We start from the raw sequence: 21549 nt of genomic DNA on the forward strand, positions 1-21549 counted from the left end.
TGTACTATTATTATTTTTTTAGTTTTGGATACTATTATTATTTTGTTTAGTTTTGTGTACTATCATTATTTTTTTAGTTTTGTGTACTATTATTATTTTTTTAGTTTTGTGTACTATTATTATTTTGTTTAGTTTTGTGTACTATCATTATTTTTTTAGTTTTGTGTACTATTATTATTTTTTTAGTTTTGTGTACTATTATTATTTTTTAGTTTTGTGTACTATTATTATTTTTTTAGTTTTGGATACTATTATTATTTTTGTAGTTTTGTGTACTATCATTATTTTTTTAGTTTTGTGTACTATTATTATTTGTTTAGTTTTGTGTACTATTATTTTTTTAGTTTTGTGTACTATTAATTTTTTTTTAGTTTTGTGTACTATTATTATTTTTTATAGTTTTGTGTACTATTATTATTTTTTTAGTTTTGTGTACTATTATTATTTTTTTAGTTTTGTGTACTATTATTCTTTTTTTAGTTTAGGGTACTATTATTATTTTTTTAGTTTTGTGTACTATTATTATTTTTTTAGTTTTGTGTACTATTATTATTTTTTTAGTTTTGTGTACTATTAATTTTTTTTTAGTTTTGTGTACTATTATTAATTTTTAGTTTTGTGTACTATTATAATTTTTTTAGTTTTGTGTACTATTAATTTTTTTTTAGTTTTGTGTACTATTCTTATTTTTTTAGTTTTGTGTACTATTATTATTTTTTTAGTTTTGTGAACTATTCTTATTTTTTTAGTTTTGTGTACTATTATTATTGTTTTAGTTTTGTGAACTATTCTTTTTTTTTAGTTTTGTGTACTATTATTATTTTTTTAGTTTTGTGTACTATTATTATTTTTTTAGTTTTGTGTACTATTATTATTTTTTTAGTTTTGTGTACTATTATTATTTGTTTAGTTTTGTGTACTATTATTATTTGTTTAGTTTTGTGTACTATTATTATTTTTTTTAGTTTTGTGTACTATTCTTATTTTTTTAGTTTTGTGTACTATTATTATTATTTTAGTTTTGTGTACTATTATTTTTTTTTTAGTTTTGTGTACTATTATTATTTTTTTAGTTTAGTGTACTATTCTTATTTTTTTAGTTTGTGTACTATTATTATTTTTTTAGTTTTGGATACTATTATTATTTTTTTAGTTTTGTGTACTATTATTATTTTTTTAGTTTTTGGTACTATTATTATTTTTTTGGTTTTGTGTACTATTATTATTTTTTTAGTTGTGTGTACTATTATTATTTTTTTAGTTTTGTGTACTATTATTATTTTTTTTAATTTTGTGTGCTATTATTATTTTTTTAGTTTTGTGTACTATTATTATTTTTTTTAGTTTTGTGTACTATTATTATTTTTTTAGTTTTGTGTACAATTATTATTTTTTTAGTTTTGTGTACTATTATTATTTTTTTAGTTTTGGGTACTATTATTATTTTTTTAGTTTTGTGTACTATTATTATTTTTTTTAGTTGTGGATACTATTATTATTTTTTTAGTTTTGTGTACTATTATTATTTTTGTAGTTTTGTGTACTATTATTATTTTTTTAGTTTTGGTTGCTATTATTATTTTTTTAGTTTTGGGTACAATTCTTTTTTTTTAGTTTTGTGTACTATTATTATTTTTTTAGTTTTGTGTACTATTATTATTTTTTTAGTTTTGGGTACTATTATTATTTTTATAGTTTTGGTTAATATTATTAGTTTTTTAGTTTTGGATACTATTATTATTTTTTTAGTTTTGTGTACTATTATTATTTTTTTAGTTTTGTGTACTATTATTATTTTTTTAGTTTTGTATACTAGTATTATTTTTTTAGTTTTGTGTACTATTATTATTTGTTTAGTTTTGGATACTATTCTTATTTTTTTTAGTTTTGGGTACTATTATTATTTTTTTAGTTTTGGATACTATTATTATTTTTTTAGTTTTGTGTACTATTATTCTTTGTTTAGTTTTTGATACTATTATTATTTTTTAGTTTTGGATACTATTATTGTTTTTTTAGTTTTGGATACTATTATTATTTTTTTAGTTTTGGATACTAGTATTATTTTTTTAGTGTTGGATACTATTATTATTTTTTTAGTTTTGGATACTAGTATTATTTTTTTAGTGTTGGATACTAGTATTATTTTTTTAGTTTTGTGTACTATTATTCTTTGTTTAGTTTTGTGTACTATTATTATTTTTTAGTTTTGGATACTAGTATTATTTTTTTAGTTTTGGATACTATTATTATTTTTTTAGTTTTGTGTACTATTATTCTTTGTTTAGTTTTGGATACTATTATTATTTTTTTAGTTTTGGGTATTATTATTATTATTTAGTTTTGGGTACTATTATAATTCTTTTAGTTTTGGATACTATTATTATTTGTTTTAGTGTTGGATACTATTATTATTTTTTATGTTTTGGATACTATAATTACTTCATAACTGCTTCCTTTTCCTGCTTTTTAGAACCATGATTTTTTTTTAGTTTTAAATACCTTCTTTTATTGAATTTTGAGACCTTTATTTTTTTTGTATTTTTAGAACCTTTTTTTTTATTGTATTGTTGGGACCTTTATTTTTATTGTATTTTGAGACCTTTATTTTTATACTATTTTTTAGACTTTTGTTTTTATTGTATTTTTGGGACTTTTATTTTTATTGTATTTTTGGGACCTTTTTTTTTATTGTATTTTTGGAACTTTTTTTTTATTGTATTTTTGGAACTTTTTTTTTTATTGTATTTTTGGGACCTTTATTTTTATAGTATTTTTGGGACCTTTATTTTTATTGTATTTTTGGGACCTTTTTTTATTGTACTTTTTAGACTTTTATTTTTATAGTATTTTTGGGACCTTTATTTTTATTGTATTTTTGGGACCTTTATTTTTATTGTATTTTTGGGACTTGTTTTTTGTGAGTTTTTTAAAATATGACTGCCAAACTAATCTGTCTCTAGCGAGGCCTTTATCCTTCTGCATGTTAGTACTCAGTAAACAGCAATAAAATATTTTCCAAAGTTGCAGTGTGATGAGCCTGCATGGAAATGCTCAAGAATTGTATGTCAATGTCCTAGGCCTACGGTGAAAAGGAGTTCGTCCATGGGACATAAAAAGCCAATGCCAGAGTTGTTCTGCAAGTGGCTGCCAAGGTTGCTTTGGTATCGTGTCGTTTTGATGGAATTGTTTGGGATCATGTTGTTTTGACGGAGTTGTTCAATCATGTCAGGTCATTTCAACGGAGTTGATCACAATCATGTCAGGTCATTTCAACGGAGTTGATCGCAATCGTTTCAGGTCATTTCAATGGAGTTGTTTGCAATCATGTCATGTCATTTATTTCAATGAAGTTGATCACAACCGTGTCAGGTCATTTCAACAGAGTTGATCGCAATCATGTCATGTCATTTCAACGGAGTTGTTTGCAATCATGTCATGTCATTTCAACGGAGTTGTTTGCAATCGTTTCAGGTCATTTCAATGGAATTGTTTGCAATCATGTCATGTCATTTATTTCAATGAAGTTGATCACAATCGTGCCAGGTCATTTCAACGGAGTTGATTGCAATCGTGTCATTTTGATAGAATTGTTCAGGATTCATGCCAGATTGTGTGGTTGGAATTGTTTAGGACTGTGACGTGTTATATTGACAGTACTTTCAATGCTAAGTCATGTAGATGGAAGCGTTCAGTTTACATTTATTGTCCAGTTGACTTGATGGTTGTCGCAGTCATACTGTCGCATGTGATAACAATTCTTTTTTCATCTCACTTTCCTTTATGAACACAAAAAGAACCTATCAGAGTAAAAACTTTTTGGTTTAAAGATCTCTACAATAAAAGGGTGGAATTTAGTAGTTATTTGAATGGGTCGAGGGTATTTACATTGAGGGAATACAAGTGCAGAAAGTTTATTAGAGCACATTCTGTGGAAGTACTTGTAAAACAAGCATAGAGATAAAACTCTGTGGTGATGCAACAGGGGCTGGAGCTTGGCAGATACTGCGAGACTTATTAGGTTAAAAATTCTTTATTGCAACCTATGAGTAGAGAGAGACTAGTGGTTGGTACACCAGTCCAGATGTGACAACAGTAATTCATGAGCGAATGTTGACTTTATAGAAATATAGGATACTGGCAGGTATGGGAAATTTTTTTAACCCAGAAAAAAAAAGTCTACCTTTTTTGAAGCAGTTTCAGTAACATCTTCTGAGAATATCAGGCAGAGGAGTTTGAACATTGAATTTTCAGGAAAGGTGCTATTGGCTATGCTAATCTTTGGTCGGAAAGGTTTCGTATTGTTGTTAAAGGACAGCAGCTTGGTCTTAGTAGCATTAACTATGACCATCAAATTTTGGCCCTATTTTAGTACACACTGGAGGTCATTTTTTTAAGGAGACAGCTAATACCTTGGATGTGGGGATATTCAATATGCTCTCATTATCAGAAATAGAGCATGGTGTCATCAGCAAATGCACCTATTTTAGATGACCAGATTCGTTATTAAATATATGTTGTAAAACCAAGCAAAGCCAAACTAAAATAGACCCTTGAATTAAAAGGGGTACGATAATAGTGTATGTCTGTGTGTGTGTGATGGGGCGGCGTCACTCCAGACAAATTTATTTGATTCGATTTGATTCATAACTTGAAAATTATAAAAATAAAAAATTTAAAAAAATACAAACAGAAATGGTAATATGGCGTCCAGGGGTGGAAGCTGGAATACATAGGAGTCCTCCTTCATTCCTGGAAAATACCTTGAAGGGATTAAAATGTCACTGTACTCCCACCCAATCAATGCTATGTACATTCTTGGGATCCATTCCAAAATTTCAATGTTATAAAGAATATTTTTTATGTTTACATGTGAACTGGAAGCATTTAATAAAGTTTATAGGCATTATTTCAGTGTGGTTGCCTAAAAATGTAGTTCCTATTTTTGTCTCATCATTTTGTAATTTTTTCTGAAGTGGTCAGTTAGTTAAAAATGAAGAACCCCCATTCATTGAAAAATGAAAAAAATCGTATGAAGTATTACTTTTTCTCTTAGCTGATGAAAAACGAAACTGTCAATCCCCGAAGAAATGTTTTTTTTTATGTGATTCCCCTCACCCACACCCATATATTTAATAATACAAATTTTACACAAAGTATATTATAATTCATTGAAATGTTTATATTTTAGAAAGCTGAAGAGTTTTAAAAACCCCATAATATTTATTTATAATGTTTGATCAACCTATTCTTCTGCTGTTTAACGATGAATTCATAAAAGATGGAAATGAGTTTAATATTTTTGTGAAAGAAATAAAAAAGTTTGTCATTAATATATACAGTAATATGTTTAATAGCAAAAAAAAAAAAAAAAAATCTCAAAAATAAATATCTTGTTATGAATTGTTGCTTTCCTTTAATTAAAAATGAAACACACTCTGAATCTGAGTGTCCCTATTTTATTACTCTCTTCGAATGTAAGATAAATGTTATTTTGTGTATGTGTGATTTCTGCTAGATTTTATAAAATAAAATTGTCCATTTTTTTAAATAGGATATTTTAATATTTCGTTTTAGTTTTACACTATTTCAATTTTTATTTCAATAAATATTCGATTTCTTGGCCTTTTGGCTAAGATCAAAGTGTAGTATCTGCTCTGATACTACATTTCACCTTTCTATCCTAGGTCAGGGGAGGAGAAATCCTTCTAGACTGAGACAATTTTTATTTTTGTTCCTATCCAGAGTGCCCCTTTTTGGGGAGCTGGATTTGCCTCACATTAAAAACCGACCTTGTGTCTAACTCTGCCCTCGTTGGGAGGCAAGGAAATAGAAATAATAATTAAAAGAGTAATGGGTGCTAATGCAGTTTAACAATGATATTAAAAAAAACAAAGATAAAAAAAAAAAATCTATATTATGTATGCACCTGTTATAGAACGATATTCTCATGAAAAAAAACTCACTTGATTTGATCAACTAATTTTTTTTTTTACAGAGGAAAATCAAATTTTATTCAGGCAATCATGATGAAGACATATTGTCAATTTTAGCTACGAGGTGGGTGGGTGATAACTGCATCTAATTCTAGAAGTTTGTGAAAATTTGATGAGATTATTTTTAGTTATGTTTTTTGTAATGTCTTTGCTAAGTTGCATAAGCACTGAGTAATGCGTAAGTTACATAGTTCAAGAAATACACAGACACAAGTTTATTAATATAGAGACACTAACAGTGAATGTAAATATAACGCTTCCACTATTTTCACAGTCAATGTTAAATGTAATACTTGCTCTCCTTGTCTCAAATTGGAAGAGATCTCTGTATTCTAGTTCTAAGTTTCATATTGAATCGAACAGTGCTCAATAAATAGAGCATGTGTGTAATGAGTAGGGCTATGACAACAGCATATTCTTTTCATTGCTTTGACTCTCGAGTATATATCCGACACAGTTAATCAACTGAGAACCACATCACTCTATGTAAAAGCATATGAGATATCGAGGGATATACACTCGAGAGTCAAAACAATGAAAAGAATATGCTGTTGTCATAGCCCTGGTAATGAGGTGAGGATATATATTGAATTAGAAACTGTTCAGTATGCTAGATAGAGCAGTGTAACACTTGGAAAGTGGTATATGTTTAATATGTAGGCACTCATAATCCTAAATACAACTGAAATGTGTAAAATCATTCCCAGAGGCAATAATTTATTTTTACTAATGGATGGGAAAAAGTTACATGGACATAAACTGATACAAGTTCTTTTTGTTTTTTTTTAACAAAGAGTTACCACATATAAAGCTGCATAAGCACTGAGTAATGCGTAAGTTACATAGTTCAAGAAATACACAGACACAAGTTTAAGTTTAATTTGAGGATAAGGGTATAGTGTGTAGCATAGTAATTATTTATGGTGGAAATTTAGTATAATTAGATTATTTACGCGGATGGTTCAATAAGAACTTGTTTATGTTGGACTTGAAGGTGACAATATTGGAAAAAAAGACCAGTAGAACAGAGTTCCACAGGCTGGCAGTTTTAAGAAAGAAGCTTTGTTCATGGAATCCATGTTTAGGTTTAGGCACCAATAGAGAGGTAGAGAATTTATTGATAGTGATTTTGGCAAGACAAATGTTTTTTTGTAAAAGATTGGTGAGGGAGGAGGTGCATAGATTGGAGCTCAGCTGAACGCTTGCCATGAAAATAACAAATGAGCAGAGACAAGCTCGCAATGTCTCTTCTGTGGGAAAGAGGTTACAGAGAAGGGAAAAGAGCATCACCTACTAGATTACTAAGTCGGTTTTGAACTCTGTTGAGGCAGGATAGGATATTCCAAGCATCTCCTGCCCAGATATGGCAACAGTACTCTATCCTAGGATGTACTTGGCTCTTATACAGATAAAGAATTGCATCAGCAGTGAGATATCTACTGGAGTGTTAGAATGACCCAACCATTTTTCCAGCAACTTTGGCAACAGATTTGATGTAGGTGCTCTATTTCAGATCAGGAGTGAAGGTCAGATCTACAGATGATTTTAGTTCTATTTTATTTTTATGGTGTCAAGCAATGGAAAAAATGGTAGAAGAGGGAAAGGGAAAAAGATATAGAGATGGCTGGAGAGAGGGGAGGAGGTAGAGGTTTTAATATAAAGATATTACGCACATGATTTAACTTCTATTTAGTTATATATGGTCCTGGGCAATGCTGGGTATCCCTGTGAGTAGTAAATGAAAGAGTAATGTGTAAGTCATAAAGTTCAAGAAACACAAGTTTATTAATATGGAGATGTTAACAGTGAATGTACATGTAACGTTTCCACTATTTCTACAGTTAATTTTAATGTAATATTTACTCTCCTTGTCTCAAATTGAAAGAAATCTTTGTGTTCTATTTGTATTTCTACTTTTTCATTAAAATTGTCTAGACAAGAGATGGACCGTGACCAAGATGATGTTGAATGGCGACAAGAGATTGAAGATGAAATTGAAGAGCTGAGAGCAGTTTACAATAACGAATACAAAAAACTATGGAACATCTATCAACAAGACTTGGAAGAATGGAAGAACAAACAACGCCTGAAAGTAACTTTTTTTTCTTTTTTGTTAAAGAAAATAAGTAAAGCCTGAATTGTCTCCCCTTACAATCATTACTACTTGAATAATACAGGCAAACATTATATTTAATTTTAAATAAAATTTCAGATGTCTGCAAAATATTACTTTTTTTTTTTTTTTGTTACTCATAGTAGGAAAAGTATTTTTAGTACTCTGGAGACGAACCAGAATTTTTCTATGATCATCAATACCTGAATTATATAAACAATCATTAACCCCCTTCCTTTTCTATTAGGCTCTTGAATGACTTACATTTGTGACAAAACAAAAATATCATCTTCCAAAAATCACAGAAATTAATCTAGCAGTTTTATTTTAAAATAAGAAAATCAAATTTAAGTAACTCAGTAGTGACTGTCTTGCCTCCCATTTTGGAAAAAAATTTTAAAAACAAAGGAGATGACTCAACAATAATTCATACTTATTAGATTTATGTTGTAATACCTATAAATTTTCATTAATTGCTTTTATAAAAAATAAACCACCTTGATCAATTTACGTGACTTTTGGAATATGATATTTTCGTTTTGTCATGGGTATGTACATCATATAGAATTTTGTTTATTTTTATTTTTTAATATAAAATAATTCTAAACAAAAACCACTCAGTCTACTATATTTTTTTCCTTTTGTAATTTAAGTAATTTCTAGTTTGAACACCAAAGTTAAGTATCATCGTTCATATGTGCTCCTAAACTAAACATAAAATTTCTCGATGGAGACCGCCATCCAGAAGCACACAAAAAACTGAATTTTATTTTTTATTATCAGAAGGAAGCCATTAAACGGAAGAAAAGCCGCAATAAGAAAAGAGCAAAAAATGCACCAGATTCTGTTGAGGTTTGTATTATTTGTTAATTTTATTTTTACTGTAATAAAAAAAATAAAGGCGCTCGGAGAGCACAATCCTCCTACAACCAATATTAATTTGTCAGTAGCAACTTCAGGTGATAGTAATACAAAAGTTTGACTTTCGAACACATTCTTCACTAAACTAATTGCACGCATTTTAAACTGTTTTTCTTCGTTCTTGATTGTTGCCCTTTTCACAACGTTTCAGCCAATGTACCCTGTGGCCTTTTTCAGATATGTTCTGTTTTAGTGGATAAGAATTTTCAAATGTAACCATTTATTTAATCCACTTTCATTGTTTTAATTAGCCACAGTTTGCAATAAAAACACCAAGTGACCTATTTCTTTCTAAGCTTCTAAAAAATTTGAAGCATAAATTTTTTTCCCAAAATTACTACGTAAAATCATAATATACATCTTAAGGATAGCTATATTACTAGATTCAGTATGAAATTACCTGAAAAGGATTGATATGCCACAAAACAAAACAACCAAACCAAACACTATGAATAAATAATTGAAGATATAAAGAATGTGAAAAATAAAAACTTTCTCCAAAATTACTGGATTCAGCATTAAATGACCCCCAAAAAGGTTGATATGCTGTAAAACAAACCACACCAAACTAATACATAGCAGGAAAATTCAAGAGACATAGATATAATAAGGAGAATAAGATTTATTTTGTCTTTGTACTTTTTTGGGCTTGACCTTTACTCCCGATCTGAAATGGAGCACGTATATCAAATCCATTGCCAAAGTCACTGGAAAAATGGTTGGGATCCTTCTATCGCTCCAGTAGATATCTCACTCCTGATGCAATTCTCTACCTATATAAAAGCCAGGTTAGGCCAACGATGTAGTACTGTTGCCACATCTTGGCAGGAGCTGCTAGAAGCAGCCTAGCCTGTCTTGACAGAGTTCAAAATAGATTTCGTAGCTTAGTGGGGGATGCCCTTTTCTCTTCTCTGCAACCTCTATCCCACAGAGACGTAGCGAGCATGTCCCTGCTTTATTGTTATTTTCATGGCAGGTGCTCATCTGAACTTCAATCTATGGTCCCCACTTGTCAGACTTTCACAAAAAACACTAATCTAGCCAAAACCACTATCAATAATTTCCCACACTCTTTGTCTAGATTCCATGAACAGGGCTTCTTTCTTAGAACTGCACGTTTGTGGAACTCTATTCTGTTTGCCTGCTTTCCAACTGACTACAGTATGGTTGTCTTCAAGTCCAACGTGAACAAGTTCTTATTGAACCGTTCCCCTAAGTAATCCAAGTTACAAAATTCCCACTAATGTTTACTACGCTAAAATCACAATAACTAATGTACCCATTAACCCTTATCCTCGAGTGACCTCTGGGCCTTGATAAGTGATGACCTCCTTGTAAAAAAAAAAAAATTTAAACCAAGTTCAGTTAGTGACTCAATGTCACATTTTTTTTTTTTTCTTTTTATGAACTGGCAAATCTGAGTTTGTAATTTGCAATAAAATATGATTGCAAGCTGAACGAAATATGACCGTTCAAAAATAATCAATCATTATTTCTTCATTATTCAAGAATTTGGACACAGATGAGGAGGAAATCATGTCAGATGAAAGCAGTTCGAAACCTATACTTCCAGAAAATTTTGATGAGCGAGGAGCTCGGGAGAAAATTAGATCAAAAGCTTTAAAAATCAGACGACGTCCTGGTAAGTCAATTCAATCAGATTTTCTCATAAATCTCTCAAGTGATTTGAAAGTTGCATAATGATATGCTTTAATATTATATAGCGTGTACATATGTGCACCACTTCACTATCTATATAAAGCTAGATATATGTATATGTTTATGTATTTCTACATAAGGGATTCACTCCTAAACTAAATTAACTGATTATTATGGATTTCGGAACACAGCTGCTAGACACAAAGGTGGATAATGTGGACTGTATTTAGTTTAATTTTATGTTGAGGGGGACATAGAAGACCTTTGAGGAAATTCAGATATCTCCAGTTATTGTGAAAATTTAACAATAAATATTAGACATCAAATTTTTAGAATTAAATTAGATCTAATCTATCTTACAGTCTATAAAAGTGAGAATGTGTGTGTGTATGAGGACACTTCTCAACCTATATACTCAACAAATTTTTAATCTACAGATTTGAAAAATGGTATATAGGATGTTCAGACATGTGGAAAACTTTTTAATCAGTTTTCATCCGGAAAAGGAGCTGCTAAGGGGTTAAAATTGAAAAATTGGCATGTGGGAGGCCACCTGATTTTTATCTGTTTTCAAATGTTTCACAACTGCACATGCACGTTTATAAACCTTCCTTATGTTAAGTATAAGTTGGTTTTAAAACACACTCTGAAAGTCATATCAAGCTGATGTAATGGCTATTGTACTTAACTCACGGTCTTTAGGTCTTGGTTTTGATAGCTCGAGTATTTTTTTTTTTTTACTTACAAGAAGTGAACTATTTAGAAAAAAAACTTTGGCCTTGATGGAGGAGAGACTAAAACTTGCTATGGTTTCAAATGATCTGAAATAACAGCAAGGGGAGACTTGATGTTCAAATATATTATATCTCCTCTCTTTTGAAAATAGGGTACAATTATGAATATCTCCGATATCAAATAATTCTTGTACACTGTGAAATTTACTTTATGTATGAAAACCAAAGATAAGAGATATAACAGATGAGAAATATTTGAAATCAAGTTTCCCTTTGCTGTTATTTCAGATCATTTGAAACCATAGCAGCAGGTTTTAGTCTTCTCTCCATCAAGGCCAGAGGTTTTGAGGAAATATCAGATATTTTGTAATTAATATGCAAAACTTGGAAAACAAATGACTGATTGAAATATTATATGACTGCAAAAAAGTGCCAAAAATAGGCTCTGGATGATGGATGATCCCCTTAATGTGCGACCTAATGGGTAAATGTCACATAGCCCACTACACAATTCAAGTCATTAGCTTTCCAACGAGCCTTCATTTGTTAAACTCTGATCAATGGTCACTGAGATTTGGAACTTATATATATATTAGTGGCCTGGCAAGGCCACAGGAGAGACATCCAAAGCAGCAAAACTGAAGCTGGACTGCAAGACATTTATGTAAGTGTAGGCAAATTTGGGCATATTTTATTCGTTTGAAAATATAGGTTCTTTTTTACCAATTGTCATAAAATATTACCCATAGAATAGTATTATAATCTTCAAAATGCCTACAAAATTTCATTTAGTTTTGTCCCATAGCACCAAAGATACAAGCATTTCTATATTCAATTTGGCTACAAGTATAGATATATTTATATATAAAAAAATTTATATTTTATGACAATTGGTAAAAAAGAACCTAAATTTTTAAATTGATAAAATATGTCCAAATTTACCTACACTTCTATATATAGTGCCCTGCAGGCCAGCTTCAGTTTTGTTACTTTGGTTGTCTCTCCTGTGATCTTGCAAGGCGACTAATCTATAAATATAAAAGCGAAAATGTATGTATGTATGTGCGTTCGCTTTTTCTGTATGTCTACAAAAGGCTTTTTTCAGAAGCGGTCGGTCGGTTCACAACTTTTTAAAACTTTTTATATCACATATAAATAGTAATATCTCAAAGTTAACAATGAAGCTCGCCTGTCTATTTAATTTGCTTGATTTCGGGAAGATAAATATTCAACATTTGTTGCTCGCGCATGTGGGTTAGTCTTTTTCCAATAACATCTTGGGAAGTGTTCCCACCCCGCAGTCAAACTTGACCTCATTAATTCATTAAAACGGACACCTGCCAAATCCAAGTAATTAAATAAATTCAAATGTGCTTCCGTTAGCATCTCGCGCTGGGGCAATGGTTAACGTCTCAGGTTTTCTTTTTTTTACACTTTAATTTACAACTTTGCCTCAAGGGCTATGCTGGGCACCCAGGCTAGTATATATATATATATATATATATATATATATATATAACTACTTAATTTACTCACATAAAATTTAAAATTAATATACGAAAGTATAGATTTATGCGTAAACTTTAAGTATTTACTTTAAAAGTGCTCAATACGTAGGTAGAGCTAGTTAGTAATTTATAAAATATATATGGCGATTAAGCTACACTGAATATTCCGTGTTTTATGAGCCTGAGGAGTCCTAGAGTGGGTGAAACGCAGAATGTTCAGTGTAGCTTAATCGCCATATATATTTTATAAATTACTATATATATATATATATATATATATATATATATATATATATACTAGCTGTACCCTGCCACGCGTTGCAGTGGCTCAATTTGGTGTAATGGAAAAATTTAATAAAAGAGAAAATGCATGTTTCTTATATCAGTACAGCAATCCACTGCAAAAAGTGAAAAAGGCGGCGAAACTGAAAAAAATGGTACTCTTGCAGAATTTGATCTGGATCCTCAAGAGTTTCTGTCAATCATTCATGTTTTGGACTTGACCAACAATCAGTGGATGAAACCGAACGTAGCAAAAACGTTGAAATGCTAAATGCTTTTTTTTTTGTTGTTGTTTTAAAAAATGTGAGTTAGTAATTAATATTTGGTTGATGGTGGGGGAAGGGGGGGTACTATACACAGATTCAAAAAAGTCGTCCAAAAACAAAGAAATGAAAGCAAAGGTAAGGTAATTTACGTTTCTACCTAATTGGATAATTGTTTAGTGTTTTTATGTAATGTAAAATGTTTAATTGGCTCCAAAAACAGAAATGGTCGCGGATTCTTTTGAATACGTTAAATTTGGAAAGTAAGTTGAAAACTAAAAACTATACAAAACAGTGCTTGAAACTCACCGAACATATGTTACCATGACATAGGCTGGCATAATCGGTAGGTTTCTGACAGTATTTTGTATAGTTTTTTTAGTTTTAACTCACTTTCTCTAACTTAAAGTAATCAACAGTGTCCACCACCATTTGTAGCTTTCAAATACACCAATAAACACTGTTTTTCGAGCCGACTAAACGTTACATTAAATGAAAAGGGTTTATATTACTAAACACAGATACAAAGAAGTTGTCAAAAAATAAATATATAACAAATAAATGTTATCAAAGGCAAGAAAAGTAAGTGTTCTACCTAACTGGATAAGATTTTAGTGTTTTTATGTAATGTATAATCGGTTCAAAAACATTTAATGCTTATCGGTATATCTGAAAAATACAAATGGCGGCAGACTGTATCGAACACGTTAAGTTTGGGGAAATTTTGGGAAAATGAGTTTAAACTAAAAATACTGTTAGGAACTCACTCAATATATGTTACCATGATGTAGGCTGGCATATAATCGGTGGTTTTAAACTTTTGCTCGATACAGGTGACGACTTTTAAAAATCCCTTTTAGTGATTACCTGGTTTGAGGATATTTGTACAACTAAACGGCAAATCTGCTCTTTTACTTTAAGGCCCGTTTCACGTTCATATATAACGAAATATTTTATTGTAGATTTCGGTGTGCTAAAAACGAATCTGCAAACCGTTTACGTAGCAAAAAAAAAGTTTTCATGACATTCATGAAATTACTTTTTCGAAAAGTGGATGATCACTTTTCAATGTAAATTTAACTTAGAATGAGCACCCACTTTCTGGCCACCTGAGAGAGGGGCATTTTTCTGTTTCTTGGCTAAAAAGTTTTTTGTTTGATTTCTTTTGCATGGTAATAACCCCTGAACTCTGGGACTATTTTCCATTTAACAGCCGTAGCCTTCGTTTACGCTATGCGTAAGTATAAACGAAAGCTGTTTAGCCAATAAACATGGGAAAAAATCCCCCCTCTTTCAGGTGGCTAGAAAGTGGGTGCTCATTTTAAGTTAAATTTACATGGAAAAGTGATTGCCACTTTTTCGAAAAAGTAATTTCTTCATATCATAAAAACTATTTTTTTGTGACGGAAACGGTTTGCAGATTCGTTTTTAGCACACCAAAATCTACAAAAAAAATTTTGTTATTTACGAACGTGAGACGCACAGCCCTTAATGGAAAATTATATCAAAAATCCGGGGGAAAATAGTTTTCAATAAAAACAGCAAATTAATTCGATAGAAAAAAATAGATGCTATTTTTTTCTTCTTTTTTCTGTGTGTTTCTTGGCTAAAAAGTTATTTGTTTGATTTCTTTTGCATGGTATTAACCCCTGAACTCTGGGACTATTTTCCATTTCACAGACGTAGCCTTTGTTTATGCTATGCGTGAGCATAAATGAAAACTGTTAAATATGCATTCGCGTACCAAACTGCCTTGTCAAAAAAACCTTTAAGCCAATAAACACGAAAATAAATGCCCCTTCCTCAGGTGGCCAGAAAGTAGGTGCTCATTTTAAGTTAAATTTAGATGGAAAAGTGATCACCCACTTTTCGGAAAAAAAAAATTTCTTCATATCATGAAAACTATTTTGATACTCCTTGGGCGTTGAGTTCCATGGCGACCCGCAGAATTATTTAATGGTTGTTCCCTTAGTACCCCCCTAGTCAAGGCTAACGCATGTGCACGTAACATTTTTTATTTATTTACTTACGTGGTGGAGTTTCTATACTGATAGGTTTTTTGAAATTTTTTCACTAGATTATTATTGATTGAACACTAACCAGATTATGAAAAAAAATTGAAAAAAAAAAAAAATCATTTCAACATTTGAAAGGGATACTCACTTTTTAGTTACCACATTCTGGTAAATCGGTCACTTTTTATTTATTTATTTATTTTTTTTTTTTCTAAATACGGAAGTGTCTTCGGGAGATATAAAATGGTCGCATGTTGACGAAGCAATGTATCGGGAGGCGTACGGGATTAAAAATTATTGGTAAATTTTTAGATTAGGTCCACCTCCTCAATTTTCTTTTAAATGACGACTTGAAATGGTTTTCGACTATGCTGAATACGAAAATCGCATCGAAATTTTGCAGAAATAAGTAGTTATCAAGATATAAAAAGTTGTATTATGCATTGTAATCTTTGGCGGCCATCTTTTTTACGTGTGTGTATTTGTTTATGGCGCGTGTGCACGTAAAAAGATGGCCGCCGAAGAGTACAATGCATAATTCAACTATTTATTTCCGCAAAATTTCAATGCAATTTGCGTGTTCAGCATACTCGGAAACCTATAAATGTCGTCATTGAAAGGAAAATTGTGGAGGTGGACCTAATCTAAAAAAATACCAAATTATTAAACATTTCTCCAGCATGTTAGTGAAATTTATAATACTTTAAAAAAATTAAAAAGAAACAAAAAAGTTTTGAAAAAAAACTCACCTTTCACAAAAACAATTTAAAAAAAAAAAAAAACACACACAAACTGACTAAATAAGTAAAAAAAAAAAAATAATTAAAAATCTCGAAACTTTATTTTCATGAAAACAATAAAAAAAGTCCTGTTCTCTCTATTTTTTTTTCTTTGAGAAACAAATATATTTCTGACTTACAAATGCGGTAGAGACTCATTATTTTTACTTTCTATGATTTTGATATACCGCGTTTTTATTGCTTACAAAATGGGTGACTGATTTATCAGAACGTTGTAACTAAAAAGTGAGCACCACTTTCAAATGTCGAAATAATGATTTCTTTTTTACATTTTTTTTTTTTTTTAATAATCTGTTTAATTAGTGTCCAATCAATAATAATCCAGTGAAAAAAAATTCCAAAAACCTATAAGTATAGAAATTAAGCATGGGAGTATACAACAACGTCGCCTTTCGCACTTTTACAAACATTTTTTAAAAAAAGTAACTAAACCATTTATTGATAATTTGTCACGTGTACAAACATTTATTTATTTACGTAGGCTTAACTCCTTTCATGAATAAGAAAAGTTTTACTCTTTAAGAATAATAAAAGGAAAAAGTTACTGAACATTTATAAAAGGACTTCTTTTCATGAAGGCCAGAGGAATAGTTGGCCAAAAATTCGTGAAACAACAACAATAAATAAAAATGGTGCTAATGCAGAGAGCAATCCGCGCTATTTTTTAAATCATATTTCCACGTTTAAATACTGTTTTACGATATGTTTTTTTTTTTTTATTTATTCAATTGTAAGGTTAAAGTACAGAATAGGTACAAAACATCCTTACCTCCCCATGTTAAGAATGACTTTTTAAATAATAACATTATTTCAGCACGGATCACTCTCTGCATGAGTAATCTTATATAGAAAAACAAAAAAAAACTCAAAAGCAAGCAACAAACTTTTTTTTTTTGGCCTTATATAATAAAGAAAAGATGTGTAAATTAAAAAATTTGGAAGATAAACAAATAAAATATGTTTTTTTTGTTTTTTTTTTTTACTTATCGAGTTAACAGAAAATGAAACCTTTCGTCAATTCGTGGCTGTGAAATGAATCGAACCGGAAGTTCAGTTTTATCAACAGAACAGATTCGCAGAAACGATTAAATAAATATATTTATTTTATTTAATATTTTAATTTTAATTAGGTAAATTTATTTTAATAACATAAAAACATACCTCGACTCTAAAAATGGGTTGTCTGAAAATTTCAAATAAATTGGTAACGTATAAACATGGTTTTATTTCTTTAGAACGAACCAACTTTACATTTTTATATATATAGATATCTATATATATATATATATATATATGTGTGAGAGAGAGAGAATATTTTGATATTCTTCTTAATCACCATATTATTTAAATACATTTTCCAAACTGACAGAAATTGAGACAATTTTTATTTCTTGGAGATGTTTAATGTCACTCATTATAATGAGGACTGTCATGCTTCATATGTCTGTGTCGACAGAAATAAAAAAAAATAAGAGAGAAAAGCGAGGACGAATTCAATTAAGAAACCTATGATGCTAATATACATAATCTGCACACAAAAATTAAAATATTGGCAAAATATGCAAATATTTTATTCATAACTTGACAACATTTCTATAGAGAACATGCTCTTATTGGATGTCCAACACTCCCTACCCCCAACCCTAACCCTAACCCTAACCCTACCCCCAAGGAAGCACAAAAGTAAAGAAAAATCTTTATGATGGCCCTATCTATTATTGAAAGAAAATATCGTACACCAAAATTCTTTTGGTCCTGGATATGACCTTAAACTATATCCGATGGTGAGGCCCCAGCTTGCGGGCTTTGGGGAGTGTGGAGCTACCCTTTAATTGCCATTGCTCCCAGGTCCACTCTGACCCGGACTGGTAGTACCTGTAAGGGTCCCAACTATGGGTTAAATTGAAACCGACTTAAAAAAAAAAAGCAAATATAGTCTATTAAAAAATTGTACTTCAAAATCACTGGATTCGGCATTAAATCACCCGAAAAGGGTTGATATACCATAAAACAAAAACAACTAACCAACTAAAATTCTTTAATAAAAAAAAAAAGAAAAGTAAATTTTATGGCTAAACGATGATTAATCTTGATCTTACAACGCAATTTTCAAATTCATCACTGATTAACTCTCCCTTGGACTCGCTCTGCAAAAATAAAGTTTAAAACCATCTTGTACATATTACAAATTCTCATTTATCACTTAAATGATTTTTTTTTTTTACAAAGGTGTCACCACTTGTCAAAGTCCAGAGGCCACTCGAGGATAAGGGTTAATGAATGTACAGTAGTCAATGAAACAATACCATAGTAATTGTTAGTAGTGGAAATTTGGTAAATTGGATTACTTAAGGGGGCGGCTCACTAAGAACTTGTTCACATTGGACTTGAAGACGACCATATTGTAGTCAACTAGAAAGAAGGCAAACAGAACAGAGTTCTACAGGCGTGCAGTTCTAAGAAAGAAACTTTGTTCATGGAATCTAGGTTTAGGTACAGATAAAGAGTAGGGGAAATTATTGATAGTGATTTAAGCTAGTACAAGTGTGTTGCGTGAAAGTTTGGCGAGGGGGACCATAGATTGGAGCACAGATGAGCACTTGCCATGAAAATAACGATAAAGCAGAGACAGGCTCGCAACGTCTCTTGTGTGGGAAAGAGGTTGCAGGAAAGGGAAAAGGGAATCTCCCACTAAGCTATGAAGTCTATTTTGAACTCTGTCAAGGTAGGATAGGGTGTTTTGAAGAGCTCCTGGCCAGATGTGGCAGCAGTACTCCATCCTAGGATGTACTTGGCTCTTATACAAGTAGAATTGCATCTGCAGTGAGATATCTGGTGGAGCAGTAGAATGATCCCACCATTTCTCCAGCAACCCTGGCAATGGATGTACATGTTCCTTTTCAGATCAGGGGTAAAGGTCAGACTCAGAAGCTTGTCAAAACATGGAGCCTCCCCAAGGCGAGAACCATTCATTTTGATTGATGCCAGATGGGAATCAGATTGTTGATGATGTAAAGATAGAAGATTGGTTTTAGATGCATTAAAATTAACCAGCCACTTATTTCCCCATTGTATCACATGCTCAAGATCAGAGGAGAGAGAATCAGAGAGAACTTGGTCATTTACGGCCTTTGAAGTGTTGCCATAGATGGGAGTGTCATCAGCATAAATGTCTATGAATGATCTTAGGATGTGATTTGGGAGATCATTGATGTAGATCAGGAAGAGTGTTGGACCCAGGCTGGACTCACGAGGGACTCCAGCACTAAAACTGTAAGCTTCTAATTTCTTCCCATCAACCACTACTCTTACGAACCTTTCAGAGAGAAATGATTTAATAATTGAGAAGATATTTCCAGCTATACCATAGCTGGAGATCTTGGGCAGTAGACCTTTATGCCATACCCTATCAAAGGCCTTTGTTATGTCAAGAGCAATTGCTCTAGAAAGGAAGCCTCCATTAAGAGATTTGTTAATCCTATGAGATATAACTGTTAGCACATCTGCTGTAGGTCTAGCAGAGCAGAAACCATATTGCATGTCACTTAGGAGGTTGACTACCTCTCTATTTAACAGATTCCAGCAGCTTACTATTCCAGCAACTTTTATTCATAAATATAAAACTACTGGATCAATTCATGTGATTTTTGGAACATGATATTTTCTTTCAAACATGGGTATGTGCATCATAAAGATTTTTCTTCATTGTTGTTTTTCTTGATGCGGTGAGTTATGGACCAAGCAACTCTTATTGAGATGAGAATGGCTTCTTATTCTAAACTTTAAAAAAATCCATTTCTAACTAGAATGCAAAGTCATAATGCTAATTAAAAGGTTAAACACAATGATTAAATTTGATTAAATGTTTGTTTTCTTCAATTTTTTAAATTTTTTTCTTTTATCAAAGGTGATCCGAAGTTATTTCCAGAAATCTTGTACACTGCTAATATTACACCAACTCATGAATGTCCGCGGTAAGTTAATAAACGGTTTACATTTTAAATTGTACTTTATTTTTGATTTTTACTTCGCTTTCTGTTGGTAAAAGTAGTTTTATGTTGAACTGTACATATGTAAATTGCTGCTTCTTCACAAAGGTTATCTGGCATTTGCCCAGGAACAAGGATAATAAAATAAAAGCTTTAAATATAAGATGTGTAACATGTTTCTTCAAAAACTTCTCTCTCTCTCTCTCCTGAATCTCTATTCTCTCTCTCTCTCTCTCTCTCTCTCTCTCTCTCATATATATATATATATATATATATATATATATATATATATATATATATATATATATATATAATGTGTGTGTTTATATGTACACATTCCCCCAAATGGTGAGTCATCTTTCTTCAAAACAGAACAAAGAAGGAGGAAGTAAAAGTCAGTTGAAGCTTCACCTGAGTGAACCTCTGCCACTAGCTAATAGAAACATTAACCAGTGGGGTGTGTGTGTGGGGGTGATAACAATGAATCTGATTGATTAGCTAGCTAAATTAAACACAACATATACATGCACACACACACACACACACACACATATATATATACATATATATAAACATTAATTTTATGTATTTAAGCCTCTTGAGTTCTTACACATGAAACATGGAAAATTCTATGCAGCTTAATTGGCATATATTTTTTCATAACTTATTATCTAGTTCTATTCATATTTTTTTTTTTTTTTTTTTTTTATTACATTTTCACCCCAAACAAGGCAAATTGCCACTTTGGTGTAGGGGGCTACTATCAGGGGCAACAACTACTGGGGTACTATGTAGGGATTTGGGCAGCAAGGTGTCGGTTCACGTTACACTTGAACTTCTGCACGTCAGTACTGTTGGGGAAGCAGGGACCTGGAATGGAATTCCAGAGTCTTGCGGTTCTGGGGAAGAAACTATTGGAGTAAAAAGATCTCTTACATCTAGGGACCTCTACAGTGTGGGGGTGGGATCTAGTAGCCTGTCGGGTTTGTCGAGGGTGCTCGCGTCGTGGGGGCACAAGTGATTGCAGTTCATCAGAGCATTCACCACTAAAATACTTGTAGAACAGGCAGAGGGACGCAACATTTCGTCGATGGGACAGAGGCTGAAGCCTAGATGCCAGTTCAGGGCCTATCAGATTTGCGACTCTCTTTTGAACCTTGTCAAGGAGCGAGAGACTAGTAGCAGATGCACCAGCCCAGATGTGGCAGCAATACTCCATACATGGGCGAATGGTGGCCTTATAGAGGTACAGGATACTTTCGGGTGTTA

At 31.3% G+C, this 21549-nt stretch overlaps 1 protein-coding gene and 1 pseudogene across 1 annotated transcript in view; both read left to right on the forward strand.

Moving 5' to 3' along the window:
• The window catches only part of LOC145297853 (coiled-coil and C2 domain-containing protein 2A-like), a 220229-nt gene that overhangs the window by 83373 nt on the left and 115307 nt on the right, over positions 1 to 21549 (forward strand). The window contains exons 17-20 of the mRNA XM_080144180.1: positions 7932 to 8088; positions 8893 to 8961; positions 10540 to 10672; positions 20199 to 20265. Coding sequence (XP_080000306.1) covers positions 7932 to 8088; positions 8893 to 8961; positions 10540 to 10672; positions 20199 to 20265 — 426 coding nt within the window. The remainder of the gene's footprint in view (positions 1 to 7931; positions 8089 to 8892; positions 8962 to 10539; positions 10673 to 20198; positions 20266 to 21549) is intronic.
• On the forward strand, positions 5612 to 5831 carry LOC145242632 (U2 spliceosomal RNA; annotated as a pseudogene).

Source organism: Euprymna scolopes, chromosome 2 (assembly GCF_053919585.1).
Source record: "Euprymna scolopes isolate OS-2025 chromosome 2, ASM5391958v1, whole genome shotgun sequence".
Taxonomy (NCBI): Eukaryota; Metazoa; Mollusca; class Cephalopoda; order Sepiida; family Sepiolidae; genus Euprymna; species Euprymna scolopes.